General features: G+C 50.6%; 1 protein-coding gene and 1 non-coding gene across 2 annotated transcripts; both read right to left on the minus strand.

The window, feature by feature from the left end:
- Positions 1-236: 236 nt before the first annotated feature.
- LOC119309626 (probable folate-biopterin transporter 6) lies at positions 237-5,998 on the minus strand. The gene is made up of 5 exons (XM_037585596.1): positions 5,418-5,998; positions 3,657-3,913; positions 3,212-3,310; positions 2,611-2,784; positions 237-1,125 (listed from the first exon to the last, which is right to left on the minus strand). Exons 1-5 carry the CDS (start codon positions 5,758-5,760, stop codon positions 514-516), a joined length of 1,485 nt encoding a protein of 494 aa, XP_037441493.1. The 5' UTR covers positions 5,761-5,998; the 3' UTR covers positions 237-513.
- On the minus strand, positions 2,361-2,460 carry LOC119313206. The gene has a single exon (XR_005151586.1). It is a non-coding gene; the product is annotated as a U6 spliceosomal RNA (small nuclear RNA).
- Positions 5,999-11,757: the final 5,759 nt, after the last annotated feature.

Raw genomic sequence — 11,757 nt, forward strand, 5'->3', positions numbered from 1 at the left:
GGGGTTCAACAAATTTCTTCCCCAATGATCAAAGTTACCATGATGCTTTCATCAAAATTATCACGCCTCCGGTGCTTATATGACCATGCTACTTACACATAATGTAACATGTGGTATATAAAAGTTATCATGTTGGTGGTGCGTTAGTTATCGTGATGGTGATGGAGAATTTACCACGGGAAAAGTTTATGTGCCGGGTTTGATAGGTGAAATAAAAAAAAATCTGTGCTAACATATTAAAGGCAAAACATGTCAAAAACCGTACTTTCCTTAGCTTGTTCAACAATGAGTCGTAGGTGAGGTGGTGATGCGTGCGGTAGTTTTTGCAATCTGCCACACAGTTACCACATACATATTTCGTCTCTTTTTTCCATTGCAACCGACGGAACCTTTTGCTATCCCTAAACATATCTCGTTTCTTTTTTCCCTTCCCTTCCTTCCTTCCTTTCTTTCTTTCTTTCTTTCTTTGTGCTTGTGTGCACGCAACATAGTATACCTGTGTGGCTGTGTGGATCATACATCGTCGTCAGTGCGAGAAGTGAGCTTCCCGAGCTGCAACAACCTCTCCTCCTCGTCGCCGGCAGCAGCCACCGGGGAGCCCGAGCTCAGGAGGTCCTGCGGGAGCAGCACGTCGGTCTGGTCCGCGGTGGGCACCAGGACGATGGCGCCCAGCGCGGACAGCCTCAGCAGGTTCCTGAGCAGGACGGCGAGCCAGAGGTTGCTGAAATCGGTCCTCGTCACGTGCAGGGCCCGGAGCACGAAGGCGCCGCCGGTCTTGGCGACCAGCATGCCGAGGCTGTCGATGCACATGAGCAGCGCGAAGAAGGTGCCCTCGGCGCCCGGCGGGCAGAGCTTGGTGCTCAGGACCATCATCGGCATCAGCCGGACGCGGCCGACGACCCGGGAGACGCACTCCTCCAGGGTGACGAAGACCGCGTCCGGGACGCCGAGCGCGAGGTTCCACCGGAGCACGAAGGTGAGGTCGAGGAGGCCGGAGGCGCCGTGCAGGAGCTGGGCGAAGAAGAGGATGCTCCGGAACGGGTAGTCCTTGAGGTTCTTGTGGTAGATCAGGACGCCCACCATGGACGCGACCGCGCCGACGGCGTGCACCATCCCCACAAATTCCTGCATGCATGGAGATGAACACCAGCTGATCAATACTCTCGGCCAACCATATATAACTCAATGTGCTGCCTTGTTTTCAATTGTGTAAAGACATAAACCTTTAGCCCAGTTTGGAACGACTGGTTTCCTGTAACTCAACTGCTCACTCTGAAGCTCCAGCATTCCAATCCAAACATGCCCCATAAAGTTTACTGCTCCCTCAGTTCACAATTCACAAATATAAGATGTTTGAACTTTTTTCTGAATCGGATGTACTCAGTATATAGACACGTTTTAGTGTGATTGTTCACTCGTTTCAGCCCATATGTAGCCCATATTGAAATATCCAAAACATCTTATATTTGTGAACGGAGGGAGTACATCATTAGAGCCTTAGAGGCAATGCTTGAAGACTATGCGCTACCGTTTAAGAGCTGAAGATATTTTGTGTTGTTGGAATGATGCACTTTATCTTAGTAAGGAATCTTTTGGGGACAATGGGGACATCATTGTGGAACAAGCAAGATTGAGGGATCAGGAAATGCATGGCTGCATCCTAGATTCCAAGATTTGAAGGTAGGCACCTTTTATCTAGGTCACCTTTCTGATAGATTTTGATTGTGTTATATTCAGTTGTCTGAGAGTGATCGATGCGTAAGACCTCAGTCTTCTGTATTTTCTTTCCATCATTTCGTAATTTTGCCGCTCAGGCACTTCTAGTATTTTATTGATGAATATACCATATCCTTTGGATAGAAAATAGTGGCGATAAAATATAAGAAGTGAATTTTCTTATCCACGGCCCCACCCTGATTCCAATTCATTCATTGGAACAAAAGAGAAAAGACTAATGAGATGGAAGATGTCATGAGGTGGAAGATGCCAAGCAAGGAATTTATTATTGCATGCTATATTTTTTGTAACAATATTCTTGGAGCAGAAATATTTTAAATTCCAGGGCCACTGTGTTGTGATCCACTCAACGTCACTGTGACAAAAGACAAATCAAATTCCATTGGTATTGCTTTAATTTTCCAAAATTTAATGCGCACCTGCTTTACCTAGATGAGTAAGATAACTTTTTAGATAATCGATGACTAAGCTACTTCCTTCATCAACCTAAAATTTGGAAAATATTGACAAACTGACTTTTAGTTAATCCATATTCTGAAGAAAGGTAAGAGGAAATTTTAGACTGCAGTAGCTACAAACATGCATGCACTGAAGAAACATTCTATCTAATATCAATTGCAAAGTTAATTGTCCGAAACATCTATACAGTACGTATATCTTTGTGCGGGGCATTGCTAATCTTCCCTGTATTGTTCCAATTTTATTGGATGTCCCAAAAGGGACCTGCAGCATGTATATCTGGCTCATGCAGAGTGGCGATCCGGTGGGCTGAGCCACTAAGACGCAGATCATTTTATCAAGACTTCCTTTGTTTCGTTTAACAAGCCTAGTAGTAAGCAATATCATTAAGCAGATCATAAGCAAAAGTTCTACCTGTGAAAATCCAGGATTAGGCGGTTCCCTGTTAGTGTACCAGTAGAACTGCCCCTCGTGAGTGCTGATACTGAGGGCCAGTGAAAGGAACATGTAAAGAGATGGTTTCCACACTACTGGATACTTTATTGTCTGAACCATCCCTTTAACTGCCACAGTAACCTTGTTCAAAACCTGCATTTGATTAGCATTTCAGTAAGAAGCAAAAATATTGGAAGTTGCGCAGTTCCTTTCATCATTAGATTCTTATTTTCTACTACATGTGCAACAGTGCAAGTACACTTTCCTCAGCTTGCTGTCTAGGTTCAGTTATAATTCATTTGAGAAAGGTATAATTTTCTTCAACCAAGATATCTGAAGATTTCCAGTCACTTAAACATCAGGTTCATATTAACTTAAATTTGCTAATATGGTACAATTCCAGGAGAATAATGTATAAAACTATAAATGCACCCAGCTTGGCCAAGCCAGTTAACATGAGATGGTGTTAGATATAGAATGATAGACTATCCTGTTCACTCACATACAGACATCAAGAAAAAAAAATAATGAGTTTGGAGCAAAAGAAGCAGAGGTGGAATAAGATTGCTGATCAACGTACCTTCTCTTTCATGTTATGCTGATACATTTTCAGCTCATATATGTAAAATCCTAGGAAAACCAACATAGTAGGAGGTAAAGCCATCACACCTAATGCACCCTACATTCAATCAGAATGCATGCAAAATTTAGTTTCTCAGTCAAGCAGCATAAAAAATGAGACCCTCTTACCTGGCGAACGTTCGCTGGGAGGGGGTGGCATTTGTGTAGATGGCAGTTTTAGTTGTGTGGGGGTTGGCAGTTTCATCAGAACAGCATGGCAGTTTCTGGGAAGAAGGAAATTTTGAGCAAAAACTCTCATCGTTTGATCTCGCGTCACAACTAAAACTGCCAGCAAAGAGCGTTCCTTTGCCATCCCCTTCCCAGGGAACGTCAGCCAGATAGCATTACCGTAGAAAATGAAACTAACAATTAAATAAGCTTCAAGAATTTGGACCGTAGTTTACCTGTGCTCCTAGATGGTGGACAAACATGCCACTTGAAGCATACCCAATAAGTGCACCTAGCGACGACGAGAATGCACAAAGGCTCTGCATATCTGGGGCCAATGCTGGCTTGTCAATACTGTTCTTTGCAATGCATGCATCTATTGTAACATCAGCAATGGCAACTGCTGTGGAGATTCCCACGAAGCAAACTACTGCAGAAGTCACTGATAGTCCGACACTGGCAAGAATAGCAGTTGAAAACATTCCAAGCATTCCTACAACCACAAAAAAGGGCGCATTTTTCAATCACGTCTATAATTGTGGGCTTGTGGCAAATATCAATGATGAACGCTCATAAGCACTTGTAAGTAAAGGACACAACAGAGGTTACTGGACAGCAACCCCTTGTAAGAGCATTGAAATGTTAGGACTTACGATACTTCTATGCAATTTGGAACAATAACAGATGCGGAACTTCTAATAATGCATGTAGATTGTTTGGTGGAAAAGTCAGAATTACCAGTTCTGCCAGTTTATTATCATAACAGCTATGCAACTTCGGGTTATTTGACTTGTGTCAGGCTAACAGTGTCATAGAACACCCCGAATATCTCTGGCGTGGAAGTGCCTTACATGAGCTCCTCGTATCTCACAGCATATGGTTTAGGACACTTTCTTATCTACTAGTATTAAAAAACAAATGTGATGCATATTTCCAATGGTTCTTGCTGATACTTAATAATGGACCACTAAATTTAGTGCTATTTTTTGTATTTTCTGTAACAATTCTTAGCATGTGTTGTTTTGTCCTCAGACATTTTAACCCGCATCATCGGCTTTTGTAATATAATCGGTCCTTATTAGTGGATAATAAATAAAATCAAATGTGATACCATTGCACAGACGAATAGTTGCAAGGTGTCCCAAGTTGTAGACAGTGGCGTAGCTACGGGGTGGACAGGGTGGTCCATGGACCTGAAATTTCTCCATAGCATGTATACAGTGTAGTAAAAAAATATATAAAGGGCAACCTGGTGCATGTAGCTCCCGCTTGCGCAGGGTCCAGGGAAGGGTCCGACCACTTTGGGTCTATAGTACGCAGCCTTTCCCTACATTTCTGTAAGAGGCTGTTTCCAGGACTTGAACCCATGACCTCATGGTCACAAGGCAGCAGCTTTACCACTGCGCCAAGGCTCCCCTTCAGTAAAAAAATATATCTTTAAAAATAAATAAATTTATGTAAATGTTTCTACTATTGGACCATCCTGGCACAAGTGCCTAGAAACAATGCAAATCATGTACCGACATGCCGCCACCATGAATTAACTAAGAGGCTGACAGCGATATATACCAAACAGTCTAGTCTATGCCCCCACAGTGAGGGCAAATCAACAGCTTGTTCCAAAACATGCACCTACTGACTCAGATCAAGCCAGCAATAGTAAGAAAAATGCAGGCATACTCAACTATCTGAACCTACTCCACGTCGCAGCTGAGCTAACACAATTTCATTCACAATTCCGTCATATACTATAAGCTGCCCAACCGCTCTCGACCTCAAACGGGGTCGGCGTGCACTTGTTTTCAGTTAAGACGACAGCAGTGTTCAAAAGACCCTCCACCAAGAACACAATTAGCATGCCATTACCCACTACAACAAATTCTGTACCTCCGGGCTCCGGCAAGTAACAACATGTATCTATACAGGCTAAAGCAAATGTGGAGTCTCATCCATGAGTCGGGAGAGGTGGATGGATTCATCATTCATGGATGACTGACCTGAGAAGACGAAGTAGGGCCGGCGGCGGTAGCCGCGGACGGGGAGGACGTCGGTCATGACCCCCCAGAGGGGCTTGAGGACCCAGGGGACGTGGAAGAAGATGGAGAGGAACTGCACGGTGGCCGGCTGCACCCGCTGCACGTCCTTCCAGTAGTAGTCGGACGCCACCCGGAAGAAGGAGCCGGCGAAGCCCTGGTTGAGGCCGTACACCAGCACCACCCCGGCCACGAACGTCGCGCCCAGCTCCCGGCACAGCATCCGCACCCACCGCACCGGCTCCAGCGCCGCCTCCGCCCACCCGCCGCCGTCCGCCTCCATGGCCCCGTGCTCCTCCTCCAGCATCGGTCCTCGCCGGATCCCTTGACGGAGGAGCGCGATGGGGGATCGCGGCGCGGGCTAGGGGGCGGGCATGGGGCCGCGCGCTCGCGTCACGTGCGAGCGACTCTGGAGATGGAGTTGAGTAGTGGAAAGGAGCTCGGCATTCGGGTTTCTTTATGGCGAGGGAGTGGTGAAGACGTGCTCTTGGAGGCTCAGACCGAGGGAGTGGTGGCGTTGGGGAGCTGAAGGTGAAGCTCAGCTCAGCTGAGCAGTGAGCACTTGAGCAGGGGTAGGTGTTGACTGGTAACGAGTATGGCTGACCTGTGGTGTACAATTTTCATCACGAATTGACCAAATCCATTGTGGATCTTCAATTTCTTCAAAGGTTGAGACTTGAGAGCAGGGACTGCGTTTTACCAGTGCCGACATGTGGCGCCTTCTTTTGGCCACAAATTGATCACATCCAGTAATTTACTGCGACTTCTTTAACCGGTAATTATCCAAACTGGGAAATTAAACTCAAGGTGAAAGATTGGATGATTAACTACTTCTACAAAAGTAGTGGCCAAAACTGCTGCCAGCCGGTAGATATAACACAGTCTACAATATTCATGTGTTCCGAATGCTTGGTTCATGAATTTCGCCAAAAAAAGAAATGCTTGGTTCATGAACCACTTGATGGTTCATGGGCTGTTTGGGCAAAGGAGATCCCCTATCTTAAAACTCCAAAAATTTCTCCCTATCCTGTTTCCAAAAGAAAACAAATTCTCCCTATCCCATTTCCTTTAAAAAATTTAGGGAAATGATGTTTGCTCATCTAGCAGATCACCTATTTTTTTTAAAAAAAACTTATGCAAAGTGTTGAATATATGGTTTGTGCATGTATATTGTATAGTCTGGCCCACCTCCTAGTCTTTGTATAGTTGAGGTTGTGCCCACTTTGTACTCCATATATACGTGTACTTTGCACCGATCAATACATCGTGAAGCATTGCCAAAACAATCGTTTCCAACATGGTATCATACCTGCGATCCTAACCCTAACCCGTGCCACTGCCGCCGCCGCGATCCCATCGCCGCCGCCGCCACCTCGTGCCGCCGCCGCCCGCGCTTCCGCCCGCCCCCGCTGCGCCGCCCCCAAGCCGCGCCGCTTTCTTCCCTGCCGCGCCGCCGCCCACGCGTCGCCGCACCACCCCTCTAGGCCATGGCCTCCCCCGGTTCCACCGGTACCACCCGCAGCCGCCGCACCAACCCGTTCGAAGGTCCCGATCCCGTCGTCATCCGCGACCTCAACATCCTCGCCCGGGTTCCCGTCGTCCTCGACCACCTCACCTCCACGTACTATGCCTGGAAGATGTACTTCTCCCTCGTGTTCCGTGAGTACAATCTCCGGGATCACATCGATGGCTCCGTGGACTCCCGCTTCATGGAGGACGACGAGGAGTGGACGGCCATCGACGCCACTCTCATCTGTTGGTTCTACACCACCATCTCGAAGGACCTCTTCCACACGGTGGTCTCCGCCGACGATGACGCTCACGCCGTTTGGAACAAGCTCAACGGCCTCTTCACCGACAACGCGCTCCAACGCAAGGTCTTCTTGCACGACGAGTTTTTTGGGTGCCAGCAGCTTGAGTCGTCTGTTGGCGATTATTGCATGTGCCTCAAGAAGCTTGTTGACGAGCTCCGTGACCTCGGCGAGAAGGTCTCTGATGAGCTTCTCCTCAGCACCCTCATCGCCGGCCTGAACGATGACTTCGGGAACGCCGCCTCCAACATCCCCCTCATCACCAACCTGACCTTTCCCAAGATCGTCGTGTACCTGAAGCTGGAGGAGCGGCGGATGCGGATGTCGCGCACCCGGGCCACCCACACGGCCCTCACCGCCGGTACCCGTGGCGGTGCGCCGCCTACCTCCCCGGCCCCACCGCCGCGACCCACCCCGGGCCCCTTCCAGGCGCCACCGCCGCCCAAGTATCCCTACCCGGTGCCGCCGCAGGCCCCTCCGCCCCCCGCCAAGCAGCAGTAGCGCCGGGGCGGGCGTCGCGGCCGAGGTGGCCGCAAGCAGCAGCAGCCGGCTGCCCACGGCGGGGCGCCCCGCCAGCCGCAGCACCAGCTACCGTCGGCGCCCTGGTAGGCTGGCCAGAACCCTTGGACGGGGGTTGTGCACGCGTATTCCATGCCTATACCGCGTGCCCCCGTCCCCGGCTCCTTTGGCGCCCGCCCGACCCCTCATCAGGCCCTGTACGCGGCCCCTCAGGTGTACTAGCCCGCGCCGCTCTACGGCCCCTCGGGCTATGGGTATGTGGCGCCACCGCCTCAGCCGACGCCGTCCGCCCCGGCCCTCCCGCCGGCACCTTGGGATCCCGCGCTCCTAGCGGCTCTCCACACCGCCCCCACGCCGTAGCAGTACACTGGCGGTGGCGACTGGTATATGGACACCGGAGCCACGGCTCACATGGCCACCAACCCTGGTAACCTTCTTGCCGCTCACCCCGTTCACACTGCTGCTCGCATTACCGTGGGTGATGGTTTTTCCATGCCCATTACTCATGTCGGCCATGCTGCTTTTCCTTCTAACTCCATGCCATTATATCTTTCTAATGTGCTTGTTTCTCCTGACATCATTAAAGATCTTGTTTCTGTTCGTTCTCTTACACGTGAAAATCCTGTTACCGTTAAATTTGACATGTTTGGCTTTTCTGTCAAGGATGCCCGTACCCGGATGGTGCTCCACCGATGTGACAGCCCCGACGAGCTCTACCCGGTCCACTCACCTACCTCATCCGTTGCTGCACCCATGGCGCTTTTCGCCGGAGTGGACCTTTGGCACGCTCGTCTCGGTCATCCCAACACCGCCACTCTTCTTCATATTCTTTGGAGTTTTTCATTCACGTGTAATAAGATCGACGATCACACTTGTCATGCTTGTCGCCTCGGCAAACATGTTCGTCTTCCTTTTAGCAACTCCTCGCATGTCGCATCATACCCGTTTGAGTTAATTCATAGTTATGTCTGGACCTCTCCTGTTGCAAGTAACACGGGCTATCTTTATTACCTTGTTATACTTGATGATTTTTCGCACTATGTGTGGACCTTCCCGTTGCGGCAAAAGTCGGACTCCGTTGCCACTCTCAGCGCCTTCTACTCCTATGTCTCCACGCAGTTTGGACGTCCCATTCATGCGTTGCAAACAGACAACGGGAAGGAGTTCGATAACCTTGCGATCCGCAACCTTCTCGCCACACACGGCACGATCTTTCGTCTCACTTGCCCGTACACTTCGCAACAAAATGGCCACGCTGAGCGCATGCTTCGCACTCTCAACGACTGCGTTCGCACCCTACTCTTTCACGCCAACGTGCCCCCACGTTTTTGGCCCGACGCGCTTGCCACCGCATCACTACTCATTAACATTCGTCCTTGTCGCACTCGCTGAAATTTTGCACCTCATCACCTCTTGTTTGGCACGCCACCCTCCTATGCTGAGCTCCGCATCTTCGGTTGCCTGTGCTACCCCAGCATCGCTTCCACTGCTCCTCATAATCTCGCACCTCGGTGTGTGGCCTGCATCTTTCTCGGCTATCCTCCTAACACCAAAGGCTACCGCTGCTATGATCCTATCTCTCATCGGGTGATCACTTCACGACACGTTTACTTTGATGAGATGGTTTTTCCGTTCCAGCAGGTACCTTCGGATGTTGCGGCTGGTGATGGCCGCCCACGTTCCTCTCTTGGGACGCCTCCCGGCTTTGAGGGTGCCCCCGCGCCACGGGTGGAGTCTCTCCCCGATTGGCTGCCCTAGGGGGCGCACCTCCCTCGACGCCCGCGATGCCCCCGGCGTCCCCAGCCTCGACCCTGCCGGCGGCCTCATCTGTCGCCACGCCGCCGGCCTCGCCCGCCGCCCTAGAGGCAATAATAAAAGGATTATTATTATATTTCTTTGTTCATGATAGTTGTCTTTTATTCATGCTATAATTGTATTATCCGGAAATCGTAATACACGTGTGAATACTTAGACCACGACATGTCCCTAGTGAGCCTCTAGTTGACTAGCTCGTTGATCAACAGATAGTCATGGTTTCCTGACTATGGACAATGGATGTCGTTGATAACGGGATCACATCATTAGGAGAATGATGTGATGGACAAGACCCAATCCTATGCATAGCACAAGATCGTGTAGTTCGTTTTGCTAGAGCTTTTCCTATGTCAAGTATCTCTTCCTTAGACCATGAGATTGTGTAACTCCCGGATACCGTAGGAGTGCTTTGGGTGTACCAAACGTCACAACGTAACTGGGTGGCTATAAAGGTGCACTACATGTATCTCTGAAAGTGTCTGTTGGGTTAACACGGATCGAGACTGGGATTTGTCACTCCGTATAACGGAGAGGTATCACTGGGCCCACTCGGTAGTGCATCATCATAATGAGCTCAAGGTGATCAAGTGTTTGGTCAAGGGATCATGCATTACGGTACGAGTAAAGTGACTTGCTGGCAACGAGATTGAACAAGGTATTGGGATACGGACGATCGAATCTCGGGCAAGTAACATACCGTCTGACAAAGGGAATAGTATACGAGGTTGCTTGAATCCTCGACATCATGGTTCATCCGATGAGATCATCGAGGAGTATGTGGGAGCCAACATGGGTATCCAGATCCCGCTGTTGGTTATTGACCAGAGAGCCGTCTCGGTCATGTCTTCACGTCTCCCGAACCCGTAGGGTCTACACACTTAAGGTTCGGTGAAGCTAGGGTTGTATGAATATGAGTATGCAGCAAACTGAAAGTTGTTCGGAGTCCCGGATGAGATCCCGGACGTCACGAGGAGTTTCGGAATGGTCCGGAGGTAAAGAATTATATATAGGAAGTGTGGTTTAGGCCATCGGGAAAGCTTCGGGGTCATCCGGTATTGTACTGGGACCACCGGAAGGGTCCCGGGGGTCCACCGGGTGGGGCCACCTATCCCGGAGGGCCCCATGGGCTGAAGTGGGAGGGGAACCAGCCCCTAGTGGGCTGGTGTACCCCCCCCCTTGGGCCCCCCTGCGCGTAGGGTTGAAAACCCTGGGGTGGGGGGGCGCACCCCACTTGCCTTGGGGGGCACTCCACCCCCCCTGGCCGCCGCCCCCCTTGGAGATCTGATCTCCAGAGCTGGCGCCCCCCCAGGGGGCCTATATAAAGGAGGGGGAGGGAGGGCAGCCGCACCTAAGTCTTGGCGCCTCCCTCCCCCTGCTACACCTCATCCTCCTCCCGTAGTTGCTTGGCGAAGCCCTGCCGGAGCCCTGCTGCATCCACCACCATGCCGTCGTGATGCTGGATCTTCATCAACCTATCCTTTCCCCTTGCTGGATCAAGACGGAGGAGACGTCATGTAACGCCCCGGATCCGATGCGCCAGGTGTCTGCCAGTTATTTGCCGTTGTTTCCATGTCATTTGCTTGTGTGTTGCATTTTATCATGTCATCATGTGCATTTCATTTTGCATACGTGTTCGTCTCATGCATCCGAACATTTTCCCCGTTGTCCGTTTTGCAATCCGGCGCTCCTATGTCCTCTGGCGTTCCCCTTTTGTCTCTCGTTGTGTGCGGGTGTTAAACGTTCTCGGAATGGACCGAGGTGTGCCAAGCGGACTTGGTATAGCACCGGTAGACCGCCTGTCAAGTTTCGTGCCATTTGGAGGTCGTTTGGTACTCCAATGGTTAACCGGGTAACCGTAAAGCCCCTCTCTCTTTGCAGCCCAACACCCCTTCCAAACTGGCCCAAAACCCATCTAACTCCCCTCCATGCTCTCGGTCGTTCGATCACGATCGTGTGGGCGAAAACCGCTCCTCATTTGGACTCTCCTAGCTCCCTCTACCTATATAAACGTCCTCCCTCTTCATTTTCGCGGATGCTTTCGTCCAAACCCTAGCTCCTTCCTCTTCCTCGCGCCGCCGGACATGTCCACCGCAGCCGGACATGTCCGCCCGTCCCCGCGCCGCCGCCCGCAGCCAGTGGCGCGCCGCCACGTGGCAGCC

This window comes from Triticum dicoccoides, chromosome 5B, assembly GCF_002162155.2.
Source record: "Triticum dicoccoides isolate Atlit2015 ecotype Zavitan chromosome 5B, WEW_v2.0, whole genome shotgun sequence".
In the NCBI taxonomy this organism is placed as follows: Eukaryota; Viridiplantae; Streptophyta; class Magnoliopsida; order Poales; family Poaceae; genus Triticum; species Triticum dicoccoides.

Coding starts and splice junctions, on each gene's coding strand:
- LOC119309626 (XM_037585596.1), bottom strand. CDS start 5,760: ATGCTGGAGGAGGAGCACGGGGCCATGGAGGCGGACGGCGGCGGGTGG. Junction 3,914..5,417: donor GCCCTACTTCGTCTTCTCAG/GTCAGTCATCCA, acceptor TTGTGGTTGTAG/GAATGCTTGGAATGTTTTCA. Junction 3,311..3,656: donor TCCACCATCTAGGAGCACAG/GTAAACTACGGT, acceptor GATTGAATGTAG/GGTGCATTAGGTGTGATGGC.